This window comes from Saccopteryx leptura, chromosome 2 (assembly GCF_036850995.1).
Source record: "Saccopteryx leptura isolate mSacLep1 chromosome 2, mSacLep1_pri_phased_curated, whole genome shotgun sequence".
NCBI lineage: Eukaryota > Metazoa > Chordata > Mammalia > Chiroptera > Emballonuridae > Saccopteryx > Saccopteryx leptura.
Genome location: NC_089504.1, coordinates 20,423,226 through 20,441,550, shown reverse-complemented (window position 1 = coordinate 20,441,550; position 18,325 = coordinate 20,423,226). Strand labels below are relative to the sequence as shown.

Sequence of the window (18,325 nt, the reverse complement as noted above, 5' to 3'; positions counted from 1 at the left end):
TCTGTCCTGGTTTATTACAGCCATGGAGGCTGAGGGTTAGCATAGACTGGGACGCTGAAACAGTGAGCCACTCTGCAACCTGCCCCTCTGAGAACATGACAGTGTCTTGAGAGCAGACAGGTCTGATTCGCAGCGAGCTACCTATGTTCTTCCCTCTGCGCCCTCCTCAGCATCATGGATGGTTCTCACGATTCAGTGTGGAGAAGAGCATCACTAGACGGGCTGCAAAGCCAGAACCAATTCCAGAGGACAGCTGAGGGTTTTCAAAGGGAATTTTGTTATGTCACTACTGCCCTGATAACTCATTTCCCTAGAACAGGGGTCGGGAACCGTTTTGGCTGAGAGAGCCATGAACGCCACATATTTAAAATGTAATTCCGCCCTGGCCGGTTGGCTCAGTGGTAGAGCGTCAGCCTGGAGTGCAGAAGTCCCGGGTTCGATTCCCAGCCAGGGCACACAGGAGAAGCACCCATCTGCTTCTCCACCCCCCCTCCTTCCTCTCTGTCTCTCTCTTCCCCTCCCGCAGCCAAGGCTCCATTGGAGCAAAGATGGCCCGGGCGCTGGGGATGGCTCCATGGCCTCTGCCTCAGGCACTAGAATGGCTCCGGGGCAGAGCATCGCCCTGTGGTGGGCGTGCCAGGTGGATCCCAGTCGGGCGCATGCGGGAGTCTGTCTGACTGCCTCCCCTTTCCAGCTTCAGAAAAATACAAAAAAAAAAAAAAATGTAATTCCATGAGAGCCATTCAACGACCCGTGTACATTATGCATTATCCAGTAAAAACTTGGTGTTGTCCCGAAGGACAGCTGTGATTGGCTCCAGGCTCCCGCACCTATGAACATGAGAGGTAGGAAATGAATGGATTGTAATACATGAGAATGTTTTATATTTTTAACATTATTATTTTTATTAAAGATTTGTCTGCGAGCCAGATGCAGCCATCAAAAAGCCGCATCTGGCTCGCGAGCCATAGGTTCCCGACCCCTGCCCTAGAAGGTGTGTCCCCTCGGGGGCTGTGTTAGGATTTTTTAACTTTGATATGGGAATTCCATCAGGGAGTCTGGTCACGACTAGCTGGAATATTAGAAAATAAGATCAGGCCACTGGACAGAAGAGAATCAGGTCCAGGGAACCAGAGGGAGGGCTCCAGAGACATTTCCTCATGCCCTTCTCACCAAGGACATGGGGGTTTCCATGTTGCCTCAGCAAGAGGAGGAATGGGGGGAGGGCAGGTGCTTCAGTCTGGAGCTGTGAGATCTGTGAAGGCCTCCCTGATGCTCTAGGGTATTTCCTGCCTTCTGAGGTATGTGGGTCCTTCCAGAAGCAGTCTTCTCTCAGCCCCTGCTTTCCTATATAAGTCACTCCAAGACTCCCAGCGGTCTCCTTATCTCCTCCCAACCCTCTCATCCACTCAGTTCCAGAGACAGGGTCCTTCTCTCTAAGCCTCAAAGATATCATGCTTGTTTCCACCCCAGGGCCTTTGCACATGCTATCCCTTTGTTGGCTGGGATTTTCAGCCCCCAGATGGCATATGGTAGCTTTTTCTTCCTCTCTAGGTTTCAGCTCAGGAGTCATCTCCTCAGAGGCCCTCCCTGACCACCTTATCCAAAGTAGTACCTCCCTCCCTGTCACTCTCTATCCCCTTTCCTGATTTTACTTCTTCCCTCAGTCTTCACCACGATAATGGTCTTGCTCACTTATGTTTATTTTTGGATTATTATCTCCTCCTCCTAGGACCTCCTAACTCAGTGGAAGCTTCCCCAAAGCAGGGCCTCAGCTTTTTTGTCAACATCTCTATTACCACCTCCCAAAACAGCATCAGGCAGAGTAGGGGCTCACTAAGCACAGGGTGCCTCACTGAAGGGGTCCGAATTGCTGAGCACTTTCCGAGTCTCCAATCCTTCATCTGTAAAATGCGGATGAGGACACCTTCCCTGCAGGGCGGCCATGAGGACTCGGGAATACGCTGTCAGCACAGAGCCCACACCCAGCCAGCTCTCCGTGGGCGACAGCTGCCACTCTAAGATCAGGCTCTACACTAGGGAAGGGGCTCAAGAAAAAGATAAAGCAAGTTCTCTGCCCAGCCCTGGAAGGCTGGCCTTGGAAATGAGTCCAGGCCACAGGCACTGCTGTTTTCTCAAGACTGCCAGGGAGCAAGGTCACCTGGCGGGGCGAGGAGTACGAGCCCCACCCCGCCAGTCTCCCCTGAAGACTCCCGTGGACGCCGTGCTGCACACCAGCTGGCTACCCCGCTGCCTCTCGCCTGGCACAGAAGCTGCTTCCGTCTCTGCCTGGTCCTGCGTATTGACGTTTGAGCACAAAGAACACAGAACACATCAAATAAATGTCAACGGTATAATCACCGGGAAGGGAAAGCTGAGAATGTCTCCAGAGGGAAGGTGCTTGGCTCAGAGCCCCAATCGGTGCGGACTCCAGGATGCTGGTGTCAAGGTCCTAAAGGACCAGAGAGCTGCTTGCGGGAATGACATTCAGGAGTGGCCGTGGAGAGCAATGCAAACAACCCCCAGGGTGAAGTTTAGAGCATCGGGGGACCATCTCTCAGTCCTTTCCACAATATTTCAAGAAACCATCATGTCTGGGGAGAGTAGGGCACCTACTGTAGGGGGCACCTGCTGACGCTCTGTCCCTCTTCTTCAGGTTACAACATCCCATGGTGCTTTGGACAACAACCCCTCCCCCACCAGCTACAGTCTTGGTGGTTCTGTCAATCTAAGTGCCTCCCCACCAGCCAATCAGGTGCTCCTCCCTGGCATATGAATCTTGAGAGGAAGGATGCAGAGAACTGAAAGGGAGGAGATCCCTTTCTTCCAGAGGCCGTACCCCAAGAGTTTCTCGGCTTCCTTTCTGGGACTGGCCACACCCTGCCAGTAATTACTTTGTGGACATGAGCAGGACCGGTTCCTGTTCCTTCCGACCTGAGGACTACGCTGCAACAGGTTCCCTCCAGAGCATGAGCCCTGGCAGCAGAGTGTGGCTAAGTGCCTGGGTCTGGACCCCTGAGAGGCGACATCATTTCTAGTTTGAAGAGAAACTCCGGGCCTCCTCTCTTCCCCTTTTCACTCCAGGGGCCAGATGAGGCCCTGGCACGACCCAGCTGCCCACCAGAAGGGGGCAGTCTCCTAGAGGATGGTAGTGGAGGGAATCCAGGTCCCAGAATAAAATGTGAAACACAGCCTTCCACCAGCCTACACGGTGCCCTCTATTCTGCTATGACAAGGGGAGAGAACCGATCTCATTTAAATCACAGGCTCTGGGCTTCTCTGCTGCAGCACTTTCGCCTGCGGGGTGCAACACAGGCTGTGCAGGTCGGAAAGAAAGAACAGAGCCCCGATGGAACCACGCCCCGTCTGCCAGCCTCTGAGACGCTTCCCTGTTCCAAGTTTGGCAAGAACATGGGGGTGTCGGGGGCCAGCCTCCCTCACCAGCCCCCCGCCTCGGGTCAGCCCCCCCCCCCCGCCTCGGGCCAGCCCTGTGCCTCGGGCCAGCCCCCCTCCCTGCCTCGGGTCAGCCCCCCCCCCTCTGGTCAGCCCTCCGCCTCGGGCCAGCCCCTCCCCCCCCCCGCCTCCAGTCAGCCCCCCCCCGCCTCGGGTCAGCCCCCCCCCCTCGGGCCAGCCCTGTGCCTCGGGCCAGCCCCCCCCCCCCCGCCTCGGGTCAGCCCCCCGCCTCCGGTCAGCCCTCCGCCTCGGGCCAGCCCCTCCCCCCCCCCGCCTCCGGTCAGCCCCCCCCCCCGCCTCGGGCCAGCCCCCCCCCGCCTCGGGCCAGCCCCCCCCCTCTGGTCAGCCCCCCCCCGCCTCGGGCCAGCCCCCCCGCCTCGGGCCAGCCTGCAGAGGCCAAGGCCAAGGCCGAGGCCAGGCGGCTCACCTTCTTCTCGTCCCCGCCTTGCAGGAGCTGCAGGGTGCTCCGCCGGTCCCCCTCGCGCTGGCGCAGGGTGCTGCCCTGGAGCTGGGGCAGGCCCGAGGGCGGGGAGATGCTGCGGCCCTGCGGGTCCACCCAGGTGTAGATGTGGTTGGTGACATAGCCCCCAGGGATGCGCCCCGTCGAGTACACAGACAGCACCAGCTTCTTGGAGCCCTTGAGAGCCTAGAGAGAGAGGGACACAGGGTTAGAAAGCAGGGGGCAGCCAGAACTTGCTTCTTCCTGGGATTCATTCACGGAGGAGCAGGCCAGGCCCTAAATCCCTTTTCTTTACTAGCCCCCCGCCCCATTATGTCCTCTGGAAACATGGACATCTGTCCCACCCTTATCTTGAAGTGGTGCAAACACAAGACGTAGGGTCTCTTAGCATACCTGTGCAGAAAAGAGCTAACAGAGGTGGCCCGAGACTGCACCCTCAGGAAGGCCCGCTTGGCTGGCACCTGGGAACTTGCATTCTGAGTGTTCCCACGGTTCCCTGACAAGGGCTCATTGTGCCCAGGCTATCTGTGTAAACCACATGGTTTATGCTGGTCACTTGCTTTCCTTCTGGGGATCTGGAACACCGGGACAGGCGGAGGGTGCCAATGTGACCAGCCCCTGGGAAAAACCCTTGGCATCGAATCCCTAGTGCAGGGGTCCCAAACTTTTTACACAGGGGGCCAGTTCATTGTCCCTCAGACCATTGGAGGGCCGGATTATAAAAAAAAAAGCTATGAACAAATCCCTATGCACACTGCACATATCTTATTTTAAAGTAAAAAAACAAAACAGGAACAAATACAACATTTAAAATAAAAAACAAGTAAATTTAAATCAATAAACTGACCAGTATTTCAATGGGAACTATGGGCCTGCTTTTGGCGAATGAGATGGTCAATGTCCGGTTCCATATTTGTCACTGCTAGCCATAACAAGTGACATGACGCGCTTCTGGAGCCCTGACGCGTGCATCACGCGTCACTGGAAGTAGTACTGTACCTGAGTGACGCCCGCTTTGTGGCGCCGCCACATACAGTACCCCAGCATCCTGTGCTCCTCTCACTGACCACCAATGAAACAGGTGCCCCTTTCGGATGTGCGGCGGGGCCGGATAAATGGCCTCAGGGGGCCCCTGCCCCAGTGAGTGTCGCTGGTAGACAGCGCTGCATACCTGCGGCCACAGCTCAGTGCTGGGGTAAGTGTGCTCATCCTGTGTGACGGGGCAGCGAGAGGACGCGGCCACCGGGGCCCCGGTTCCTGCAGCCAGTGTCCACACACCTGGGCCCTGTGCTCCTTCTGCTGGGCAGCCTTTCCTCGTAAGCAATCTTAGCCACGAGTGCAACTGTACGGTGGCCCTGTGAGCCCTTCTCGTGTCACAGAGCCTAGGGTGGTCTTGGCGACCCCGATAAAATACCAGACAAGAGAGTAAAGAGATAAAAGTACGGAGAACAGAGATGGCTTAATGTTTACAGAGGGCCTGTCTGTGTCGGACATTCTGCACCAGGCATGCCTTATCGCCTGAAATCCTCAAGGAACCCACTCTTGCCGGGAGGGAAATCCCACAATTCAGATGAAGCAATGGAGAAAAGTCGCCTGTCCACACAGCTAGTAAGGAGTTCCTTGCCCATAGCAACTACTTTTGTTTTGCATAGCAACTAATCTTGAGTGTAGATACCACCTTTATTCTATATTTTCCAGTCTGGAGACGGAGCAACCACAGGGAAGGTAAGCCCAGACGTAAGCCCTGGCTGGAAGCTGGGATAGGCCATGTTGCTTTCTCATGATGCCTCTGCAGCTGCAATGAAGCGGTTTCTCCCCAGAGAAAGTCACTGTGCACCAGGATGAACAGCAAGCACACCCCAACACTGGGGACCATGGGAGTCGATGGTAGTACCTACACACAGGAAAGTTCATGCTGCTGTTAAAGAGCACATTACAAAGAGTTTGTAATGCCAAGGACACGTGATCGATTTTAATGTTAGGCAGAGATCAGAAGGATATAAACCAGGCCTTATAGTATGATCTCAGTTGTGGCAAGAGCGAAATCACACAGGGAACAAAACAAAACAAAACTGAGCTAGTAGTGTGCCAAGAGGCCCGCAGGGCTTCCCGCTGGGTAGCAGAATTATGGGTGATTATTATTTTGTTCTTCCTGTTTCTCAATATTTTCCAAATGTTCCAGAATGAGGGTACACTGCTTCCAGAAAATAACACTGCCTAAAGGGGAGGGGAGTCCTGAGCGCTCTGGTCCTTCCCGCTTGCCCAAATCTGGAGCATGCATTAGTCTATTGACCCCCCAATGCTCTTGACAGCCAAACAGGGTCAAGGGTGGAGGCTTCGAGCACAGTGGGGAGTCCTGGTTGGAGGAGCCTGCCCAAGGCGGACACTCTGACGTGCGAGCCTGTCCTGGAGGACGAAGGGTGAGCAGGGTGGCGCCGGGCCCCTCAGTTCCACAGCTAGCGCTAGTCCTCAGTAGAGGGGTAAGGAGAGGGTGGCGGATCTCCAAAATGCTGCTTTTGAAAAAGATTTCTGAGAAGATGAGCAGAGAAAGGCTTACTGTGTTCTCTTAGCCTTCCCCAGGACTCCCCCAACAAAACGGTGGGGGAAATAATCATCATCTCTGTTCAAGTTTGATGTGCAGGATGGTGGAAGCCGGAGACCAAGTGGGTTTCTGCTGGAGCGGAGTGGGAAGTGGGTCTCAGGGCACAAGGGCATCAGCAGACACTGAGCCCTCCGCACAGCCTTCCCGCCCCCTCTTCCCTGCCCACTGCTCCTCCCCCACGAGGGCACTGACTGCTCCGTGCTGTTCACAGCCGCCTGTCTCTTCTCTCCTTCTTACCTGGACAGAGAGTCTGAGCTCCATCACTCATTCGATGAGAGCTGACGGAGGGCCTACTGTGTGGTAAAACTGACAAAAACAAGATTCTTAGAACAGGCTCTCAGGATACAGTCCTGGTACAGTGGCCATTAGAACCCTGCCGAAGGGCCCTCCATCCCTCCTAAAACGTGTGTGTCGTGCAGGGAAGGGAAGGAGGTGAGGGATGGTCTAAGAAATCATCAGCTGATTCTTCCTTTTGCCCTCTTGTCTCCGTGTTTACAAACAACCGCTTGCTCAGCACTCTCCCGGGATGAACCTTCCACAGCATTCCATCCCACTCCATGGCCACCCTGATCCCTGACGCTCAGGCCACCCGGGGATCGTGCCTCCGCACTCAGGTGCACCGGGCCATTCAGGTCTCAGAAGGACCAGTGGCCTCTCTCACCACAGTGAGCCACTGAGCCTCCTTTGCGAGCCGCCTTGGGCAGCAAGGCAAGCAGAACAGACTCTGGCTGAGGTACAGTGACGCAGGCATGTCCCCATACGTGCTACTGGCTTGCTAGGTGACCTCTCACTGGCTATAGCCTCCTCTCACTGAGCCTCGGTTTTGCCAACTGGCAATAAGCAGGTTGGACTCACTGATTGCTGAGGTCCTGCCCCAAGTTCAACTTTCAATGTCTTCCGGTTCATGGCTGCATTTAGATGTAGAGCCTTTACCGACCCGCACAGTGGTCACGGGTCATGGTAGCAGAGATCAGGGGCTTTGGCACTTGCAGGGAGAGACTCCAGGCAGGCCTGAGAGCTCCACCTGGGGGACCGTCCTCTGTTTCCCTTACTTAAGGAGGGAAAAGTCAGAAATTTGCTGGCTGGGCTGCTACAGGGTCTTTCAACCAGATCTTGAACCTGGATGCTCTGAGGTTCCATATTGGTTGGGAGGGGCCAAGAGGGCTGAAGAAAACACCAGCAGGGCAGACGGAACATGTCAGGTGTGGCCCAGGGCACACCCCAACTTGGCACCATCAGCAGCAGGACCCCTTAAAGGACCTGAGAGCTGAGGAGATGCCCCTCCATTGGGGCTATGCTGAGGGGCCCTGCTCTTCGTAAAGCAGCTGCCTACGGGTGGTAAGCCACCCACCTTAAAACAACCTACATGCTTCTCCTTTGCCTGTTGGTGACTTTCTGTCACCCATGCCCCTCTCCTGCTGTGACAACCTGCAGAATCAGCCAGTCTCCTGAATCCGCTGCTTATTAGCTGTGCCACCTCACACAGGTAACTGAACCTTTCTGTTTCTCTCCTTAAAATAGAGATCCATAATTCTACTCTCTCTTTAGGCAGAGAAGCCCTATTAACAATGCCTCTCACTTAAGAACTCAATGAGCTGTGGCTAAAAAGAAAAAAAAACAAGCTCTGAGGAGAAGCTACCGCAGGCAGAGCAGTCATCAGAGGCTGGGCCCTTGTCCCTTTTATTGTGTGTTTCCTGGTGAAACTCGACCTAGGGACTTGCGGGCATTCCACCAAGTCAGATCAGAGACATCTCCATCTGACCCGGCAGATGGCATGGCTAAGAAACTACCCATCACTCGATGACAATTCAGGCGGCCACATTATGATTATGCCAATGCTAATTATATGTGTATGTCCTCAAACTTAACAACTTGCTGCTTGGATTAATGCTCTCAGAAGGCAAACTGGCCTCACTCGGCTCTTCAGAGCTGACTCTGAAACCCCAAAATCATAGGCCAGGCTGACATGATTCTCTGCTTAGCGGAGAACTGAGAAATGGAACTGAGAGGGCCCCAGCATAAAGGGACTGGAGGGTGTGTGTTAACACACAGATGTGCATATGCTCCCGCGTTCAAACACATGCACTCAAGTGCAAACACAAGGTGAACCAAGCGGTTGCAAGATTACCGGACTACTGTCCTGAGGGGCATGGGCCAAAGAATTGTTCTGGAAAAGTCTTGAGTAAGAAAAATAATGGTGAGTCATCCAGCTTGTTTCAGGGCGCAGACCTCAAGGAGCAAGCTTTCCTCTTCTTGGAAACAGATGCTCAACCTCAGGAAGGGGAGCTGGCCTGAGGCCCAGGTCAGTGATCGGGAAGAGAGGAAAGGATGATACCCACTGCTCTTCCTGACCCCACCTTGGCCCGCTGGGCTTCTAGGTCCAGACACATTGAGCATCATTCTTGGCTCTGCTGTCTACTTGCTGTGAGACACAGAGCAAATGACCTACCTCTCTCTGCTTATTCCTGCAGGTAAAATGCAACTGCTGTGCATTACTTACAATAGCCAAGATATGGCAGCAACCTAAGTGCCCATTGATAGATGAGTGGATAAAGAAGTTGTGGCACACACACATATACACAGTAGAATATTATTCAGACATAGAAAGAATGAAATCTTGCCGTTTGTGACAACATGGATGGATCTAGAGGGTATTATGTTAAGTGAAACAAGTCAGAGAAAAACAAATACCATATGATTTCACTTATGTGTAGAACCTAAAACTAAAAATAAAAATGAAAAAACAATTCAGAAACAAACTCATTGATACAGAGAGCAAATTGATGATTACTAGATGGGAGGGGGATTGTATGAATGGAGAAAAAGGAGATTAAGAAGTACAAATTGGGCCCTGGCCGGTTGGCTCAGTGGCAGAGCGTCGGCCTGGCGTGCAGAAGTCCCAGGTTCGATTCCCGGCCAGGGCACACAGGAGAGGCGCCCATCTGCTTCTCTGCCCCTCCCCCTCTCCTTCCTCTCTGTCTCTCTCTTCCCCTCCCGCAGCCGAGGCTCCACTGGAGCAAAGATGGCCCGGGCACTGGGGATGGCTCCTCGGCCTCTGCCCCAGGTGCTAGAGTGGCTCTGGTCGCAAAAGAGCGACGCCCCGAAGGGGCAGAGCGTCGCCCCCTGGTGGGTGTGCCAGGTGGATCCTGGTCGGGCGCATGCGGGAGTCTGCCTGAGTGTCTCTCCCCGTTTCCGGCTTCAGAAAAATACAGAAAAAAAATACAGAAAAAAAAAATACAAATTGCCCAGGTATAAAAACAGTCATGGGGATGTAAAATACAGCATAGGGAATACAGTCAATGATATTGTAATAACTGTGTGCTGTCAATAGGTATAGTCCTACTGTCGAGATCTCTTCAAAACATACATAAATATTTAATCACTACGTGTGCACCTGAAACTAATATAATGTATGTCAACTGTAATTGAAAAAAATTATTTTTATTTATTTTTCTTGTCTAAAGAATTTTTAAATGCAACTGCTATGAGGATAAGATAATATGAACTGCCTGTATACTACCTGACACATGGCAGACACTAAGTCCATATGAATCCTTTCCCTGAGACTTCCAGTTCCTCCTCCTAAGCACCAGCTCTAGAGATTCTCGAGACCTCTAATCTACATAGAGACTACTACATGGGCAACTCGAGCTGCTCTATCCCAGCTTTCCTCATCTTATAAACATCCTCCTTTCCTTTAATCCACACTTCTTCACATCTGTCCCAACTGTGACATTCAGCCCCTCTCCCACCACCTCCAGGAAGCTTTCCTAGATTGTGACTGACTCCCTCTCCAAGAGCACCCAGCACACTTCTACGTTTTCGTTGCCATCTATACTATAGGCTCTGCATCACTTTCATGCATCCTGTCTCCAAGACTACAAGTTCTTGAGGCACAGTGCACAACTTCTCCCTGTTCCTTCTCATTCATTCATTCACTCATTCATTCAACAAGATATTTGCTGAGCTTTCTTTATGCCAGGCAGTGCCCCGGAATCTGTTCCAATGGGGCCACAGAAAGAGCAGTGCACTAGACCAGGGCTCAGGCAGCCCTAAGTCACCATCCCATGCTTCCCCACACTCATGTGAACATTCACACCTCAGACACACATGGAAGAGAGCAGCAGAAGAGGGACCGCCACCTGCCAACTGCAACCGTGGGCAAATTACTTAACCGGTCTGTGCCCCAGTTTCCCAGGCATAAGATGAGATAACAGTGTCATTATCTCACAGGGTGGCTGTGAGGATTCGATTATAATACACATAAAATGTTTAGGGCCAGAACTCAGGTGAGAGCTACCAGGGTTAGGTATTATTATCACTGAGATCCCCGAATGGGAGTCCCCACCCACCATCCATGGTAATCACTGCTACAGTTTGGTGACTGTCCTACCTCACGTGTTCTGTGGATGGACAAATAGAAACTACTGTTTGATGTTTACATAAATTGACTCATACTTAACATTTTCAATGCCCCCCCCCCCCGCTTTTTAGCTAAAAATGTATCTTGAGGATCTTTACTCTGCAGTTCAAGGACATTAAGTTGATTTTTTCTGTATATTACATCACAATCCCTGGCAGAGATGAACTACCACTGAATTCCCACTCTCCTATTGGACATTTAGGTTGTTCCTCGTTTTGTTTTGTTTTGTTTTTGCCAGACCAAACAATGCTGCAATAAAGTGCTATTACCTGCATCGTGAAGCACAGGTGCACCTAATTTTCTAGATCAGAAAGATGTGGAATTCCTGAGGCAGTGGGCAGTGCAAGCTTTTTAGGTATGTAACCATGTCCCTCCCTGTTGTAGTTCCAATAACCACCTGCAGGGGCAGCACTGCGCCTATAGAAGCCCTGCATTTCCTCATCTACAGAGGCTGTGGATAGGACGGAGTGGGGGCTTTCCAATAATCTTTCCCCAAGGTAGAGTCACTCTGGTGCAGATATCCACCCTCCCTGCTTTCTTCCACAGGCTCCAGAAATATCCCAATTTAGGCAAATGTTGGCTCTACCTTCAGACCTCATCTGAGGACCAAAGTCCTGCAAAGCACCAAAATAAAAAGGTGTCTTAGGGTGAGGCCCCACTAAGAGCACTTTCAGTGGAAGGTGTTCCCACTAGAAAACCATTTCGAGCAAAGTCCCACCTCTTCCCAGCTAAGAGACTTTAGAGAAGTTACTTAAGTCGTCCGAGGCTCGGCTTTCTCACCTGTGAAGAGGTGCTACTAATGCCTACCCTTATGGAGTTGTCATGCAGGCAGAACGATGAGCACTGATTCAATTATGTACACAAAGCATCTTGCACTGGGTTTGGCCCATAGCAGGTGCCCAGGAAATGATGGTTAATATTATTTGGTAACAGGAACATCACAGTGAGGACCACAAGGTTTATTCTTCCCGTTGCACAGATAACGTCAGAGTCTAGGCGTGAAGTGTCTCCTGTAAGGTCACAAAGAGGGTAAGAGGCAGGGCTTGGATTTGAATCTTGGACTCTTCTGAACTCATGCCTTTCTCACCAGCACTTCAAGGGGGTTCAGATAACACAAGGCCAACCCTAGGTCTTGGGCTCACAAGATGGATGAGGGGGCCCTGAAGAGCAAACGTGGAACTGTGAACAAACGAGTCTCTGGGCTCTCGAACCCTGATCTGGTGCCGGGCGCAGCTCCATGGGCTGAAGAGACCCTCCCCTCAGCCCCACTTTGGGAGAAGACGGATATTGGTGACATGGCCTCTTGGCGCCAGTGGCATATGTTAATGTCATGAGAAAGTAAAGCCGTAATGAGCCCTCTGCCTTCAGAGCTCCTTCCCTCTGCACCACACTGTTATCTGTGTTAATCACCTTTTAGAGGGACCATGAACTGCAACAGCTTCCCAGCCTCCAAACTCAGCCTCTGCCTGGCAGCCAGGGTGTCCTTTTAAAGTGCAAGTGGACCTTGTCCCTTCCCTGCCCAAAGTCCCCCGTTGCTTCTGATATAAAATGCACACTCCTTGCAGTGCATCTCAGACCTACACAGCTGGCCTTGCTGCCTGGCCAGCCTCGGCTCCTGCCCGTCACCCGACCTTTCTTATGGTATCAAGTGCTCCAAGCACATGCTGCTCCTTGTCCTTGAAAGGATACATCTCAACACATTCATAGAAATGATCACCTTATTTACATCTTTCTCAACAGACAGAGAAGGCAGGGCATTTTTCTGATTTAGTCACAAATGTATCAATAAATATGAAAGATAGGAGGTTCAACACATTCATAGAAATGATCATCTTATTTACATCTTCCTCAATAGACAGAGAAGGCAGGGCATTCTTCTGATTTGGTCACAAATGTATCAATAAATATGAAAGATAGGAGGTTATAGAGGATTCCACAAAAAATGAGAAACAATTAAGGAATGCAATCAAAATAGCCTTCTTCTGAAATTCATTGCCTTTCACTGGATACCAATGAGGAGTTTTACCTCACCTGAAGTACCAATGGGTTTTCCAAGAAAACCTAATAATATACTAATTTCCCTTTTTGCCTTGATTGCTAGGAAGCTCACAGTTCCATTTAACTATAAATTAATTATAATATTTTAACACTAGGAAAATAGAATATGAAGAGTTTAAAGAGGGTGTAAAACCACACCAATCACAAAGGAGATGCTCAATAAAACAACTACCAAGTGGATGGATGAATGAATGCTAAAGTGCATCTCACGAATTAGACACCTTGTACACAGAGATACTTTTTTCACAAACACTTGGGCAACAACTCTGCCTTATCATTCTACCTCACCCTCCGCTCCCCAGAAATCCTTTGCTGCTGCTAACTTTGGTCTAAGAACACATGTCATTTATAGACATTCCCTTAAACAAGTCCACAAGTTGTTAGTCTCCCTTCGCCTGGAATGTTGACATGAGCAGATAGAGATGTGGTAAGAACTTGCTAATATCCCAAAGTACGGCTCTCTGTGGCCACCCTGCCTCCCTGAGCTGCTGCACCCCAGGGAACATCACCTGGACTGCAGAGTAGCTGTGCGAGGCCACCCAAGACCCCTTCCCTGAAATGCAGCTCAACACAGGATCACGAAACACCACCAGGACATATGTATGAAGCAAAGGTGAATGAAAGCTGGAGATGAAACCACCAAGGAAATGTGAATACTCAGGGACAAAGGCCAGGGAGCCGGCAGACAGGTGACAGGTAGCCAGGAAGTGGGGACATCCGTGTCTTCCTCTCCACTTTTCAGTCCTCTATAATGCTGTTTAAATTTGCCTTTAATTTGGGCCTTACAATGCATATATTTTTAAACCAACAGTTCATCCCCTCTGCTCTCTTTTCTTCATGAGTTTGACCTTCTCCAAAGGCTCATTGTGAAGATGCAGAAGGAAACCTTCGCTTCACGGCCAGCAATGCCAGGATCCCGGAGGCTGGAACAAGGACCCGGCATTTTAAAGCCCCTGCTCTCCAGCATCTTTGGTCCTAAATGTCTTTGGGAGTCGGGGCTGTACTAAAAAGGAAAAGCATGGAGGATCAAAGAGAGGAAAAACTGTTGTCCTTGGGAATATGCTAGGAGGAACTTGCAAGACAGTGACAGAGAGCCCATCCCTTTGCAAAGCAACTCACAAGATGAGGACAAAGCAAATTCCGGAAAGATATTGATTCTTTTTTAATGCAATACTTCCCTTACCCACTAAGCTTGGCTTTCAGTCTCTCATAATTTAGGGAAATTCCTTTACAAATGTTCTCTTAAATTTCTTCTCTTTAGTCTTTCCTTCTTTGGGAAAAAGCGAACACGATTCTAGGAGTCATGACTATAATCATTCAAGATGAGCCTTGATGGCCTTGCAATGGAGTGTTTTATTGGCAGAATCAATGTCTACAGCACAACCAGCCATCAGGAAAAGCTGTTCGTATCAATATCATTTTCTCAGTCCACGAGTGGATACACGGATGGGATGTTTGTCCTCACTGACTACATTCTCATCTCTCATCACTCCCTGTGCATTCTCATTAACAAGGGGATAGGCTTCCAACTTAACGTGCCCTCGGACAGAATTCAAATTCAAGGTGAATGAATCAACTGTCTCTAAGAAAGACTGACAGATTTGATGACATGGAAATGTAAAACTCTTGTGATTAAATGGGCCATAGGACATCAATATGTTATATACCAAAAATAAATGAATGTGTTATAGATATTCAATACATCATTACACAACATTATATATGCTATATATTTTGTTATATGTATGTATATACAGCTACACAAACAATAAATATGTAAAGGAGTTCTCCCTATTTGAATTATGCAAATTAAAATAGGATACATTTTTGGCTATCAGATTGGCAAAAAAGGAAAAGGAATATAATATCCAGTGTTGCCAAGGCTGGGGAAAAATGAGGCAGCTCATACACTGCTAATGTTGGTAGGAAGGACTATAAAAAAACAAAACTCTTCCCAAGAGCAATTTGGCAACAGTTACCAAAGCCTTAGAAACCTGTCTATCCCCTGAGCCAAGGCTGCCTGTCAACAGACAGCCCGAGGAATGATTAGAGACATGCTCAAAGATTTATGTGCAAGGGTGTTCAAAGCAGCAATATGGATAATGTTTACAAACAACAAACAGTTCAATAAGAAGAAATTAGTTAAATAAATTGTGCACCTCTTTGTGATGACACATCACACAATCATTAAAATTTTATTAAGTTGGGAAAATAGTCCTGACACACTGTTTGGTGAAAGAAACAGGCTCCACATCTATGTTCAGAATGGCAAAGAAAATTCCCAACACAAATTTACACACATAGGCAACACAGGGGGTTTGAAAGATAGAAATTAAATTGGCCAATAGTGATTATTTCTGAGTGGAGGGGATTATCAATGATTTTTGCTTTTCTTCCTTTGTGTTGTTTTGGGGTTTCTAAGTTTTATAAGTTGAATTCATATATCTTAGTCATTAACACACACACACACACACACACACACACACACACACTTTATTTTAAAAGTCTAGCTGACTCCTCGTGGTTCCTACAAACCAGACAGAATGGCCCTTTATTAGTCCAGTCTGTGATGAGTTGATGACCGCCAGCCTTTCACACGAGGCCCAGGAGACCTCGTTCTCATCCTGTCCACCCGGCAGACAGCATGGACAGATTGAGAGACTCCACCATTCAATGACACGATTTCATAAGTATGGATCTGTCCTAATGGGGGTTGAGTTCAGGTCACAGTTATATCTATTTAGTGAATTTCCACAGACAACATACAAAATAAAATCCTGATAAAGGTCAGGACATGATGAGACACATAAGAGACAGGAAAGAGGGAGAGAACAAAAAGGCAGAGCATCCAGCGCCGCCTCTGCGCCTGAAGTCTAGTCAATAAAATGCACCTAGCTCGCCCGGGGGTGGGTGGGGCGGCCGTGGCCCGGGTGGTCTGGTTCCTTGTGGATCTTCTCCTTAAACAGCTGTTAAACCATTTCCATAAGGACAAAAAAATCAAGGAAGACACGTGCATTTACTGAACTCCGGCTCTGGCCAGCACCGTGCTGGGCTGCACACCCAGCCTCTCGGTGGGAAGCAGGCAAAAGCAGCAGCAGCAATGAGCCCATGCTTTGGAGGCAGGAAGACCGGGGTTCAAATCTTGATCCTGCCACCTCCCAGCTGTGTGCCGGTGGCGGGTCATGGCCCCTACCTCATGCTCGGTTCCGTCTTCCTCTGCCCGGGTGGAGGTGATGAAGAGTCCGTGGGGTGACCCACGAGAAGCCCTAGCAGAGCTCCGGCTGGCACCCAGAAGATCCTCCCTGGTGGCCGTATTTATTCGTGTGCTCAGCATCATAAGCTTGTGAGCATCTTGGGTCTTATACATTTTATACCAGGAAGGGCCTCGTCCAGTAAGAAAACAGGCCCCAACACAGTGGTCTGAACACAGTGGTCATCATTCAACGTTCAGATGAACCGACGAGCCCAGTGTTTTAACATGTTACCTATGTGGCCCTCAATATCCCAATTTTAAAGAGGACAATATTAAGCAGAGAAATTAAATAACTTGCCTGCCACTTGACTGTTATTCTCATTACAGTTTTACCAAAGAAATCTGAGGATCAGAGATGTGAAGAGGCCTGTTCGAGGGCCACAGGTGCAAAGTGGCCGGGCCAGGCTTTGCACCCAGAACACCAGGCTCTAGCATCGTGGGATGTCACCTCTCTCTGCTGTTGGCGTGATGGACACATTCTCTTAAGTCAACAAAACCTCTGTCACTTTCTATTTTCCAGACAACAGACAAGTGACAAATTCTGCCAGTTTGCAAAATTAAGCAATAAAAGTACTACCTACACTGGGCAGGGCCTGGCTCGATCCGAGACAAACTCAGAAAGTTACCCCTGCCTCCAGGATGCTGAACGCACAGTTGGGCAGATGAACAACCCGGGAGACAGAGACACAGGGAGGAGGGCGCAGTGGCGGTGGCGGAGAGGAGGGAAGCGTGGTCGGAGACGTGCTGGGGAGAGGTCAAGGCTGGAGGTCTCCCCTCGCCAAGTGCCCAACAGGGAGACCATGGAGAGGCGGGAGAAGAGGAGCAGGTCAAGGTTACAGAGATGTCCACGTAGGAGGTCAAGAGGAGAGGCGCCCTCCAGAGGGTCAGCTCTGATCCAGGACTTCCAGGGCAGATAAAATAGTTCCTAATACTGAACGAGAGTTGAAGATAGAAGTTTAAATAAAGAAAAACACCAACAGCAGGCACAGGTCCTGTTCAGAGACAACGCAGCTAGAAGATGAGTGAAGATACAGACACTTGGGGTGGGCGAGAAAGAATCCGAGGACCATCTGAACATCTCGACCCTCCCAGCAGAGGGCTGGAAGGACCCTGGAAGTGGGAGAGGGTTCAGGCGGGTTGGGAGCAATCTAGGGCAATGTTTGGGGGTCCCCTGAGAAGAAAGAGGGGGGAGGCAAAGGAGATGGAGAAAGGGTAAAGGTCACGCTGGGTTCAGAGGCAACAAAAGACACAACACCTTCCATTGGGAGGCTAGAAATGCAGAAGAAAGGCCTCTCCTCCCCATAGACTTTTTTTTTTTTTTCTTTTTTCTTTTTTTTTTTTCTGAAGCTTGGAAACAGGGAGAGACAGTCAGACAGACTCCCGCATGCGCCCAACCGGGATCCACCGGCACGCCCACCAGGGGCAACGCTCTGCCCACCAGGGGGCGATGCTCTGCCCATCCTGGGCATCGCCATGTTGCGACCAGAGCCACTCTAGCGCCTGAGGCAGAGGCCACAGAGCCATCCCCAGCGCCCGGGCCATCTTTGCTCCAATGGAGCCTTGGCTGCGGGAGGGGAAGAGAGAGACAGAGAGGAAAGTGCGGCGGAGGGGTGGAGAAGCAAATGGGCGCTTCTCCTGTGTGCCCTGGCCGGGAATCGAACCCGGGTCCTCCGCACGCTAGGCCGACGCTCTACCGCTCTCCCCATAGACTTTAATGAGAGAAGCCTCCCCACCTACACGGGAGGGTGCTTGCTGAAGGCTGGACCACTTTCCTTTCTGTTTCTTAACCAGGAACCTCTTAACAAAGCCTAGCACACCATTTCAGTTGCGGTTCAAATAAATTACAGGGCTTTTTTAAGTGCAGATGCCCATGTTGTCAAATCACCATTTCCACCTGCATTAATTATTTTAATGGGTTCTGGAAACAGCCTCCTCCTCCTCCTCCTCCTCCTCCTCCTCCTCCTCCTCCTCAGGGCCCCTGGAGAGCCCATCAGAGAAGGATGCTGGAAAACAAGGTTGGGATGCAGCCGGTCCAGAACGACGCTGCCCCGCACTGGCCTCCGGGCCATGGGTCTA

General features: G+C 50.5%; 1 protein-coding gene across 4 annotated transcripts in view; it reads right to left on the bottom strand.

The window, feature by feature from the left end:
* The window catches only part of WHRN (whirlin), an 89,899-nt gene that overhangs the window by 61,198 nt on the left and 10,376 nt on the right, over window positions 1-18,325 (bottom strand). For all 4 annotated transcript variants that reach the window (XM_066367332.1, XM_066367333.1, XM_066367334.1 and 1 more), the window contains exon 2: window positions 3,881-4,099. In XM_066367332.1, coding sequence (XP_066223429.1) covers window positions 3,881-4,099 — 219 coding nt within the window. The remainder of the gene's footprint in view (window positions 1-3,880; window positions 4,100-18,325) is intronic.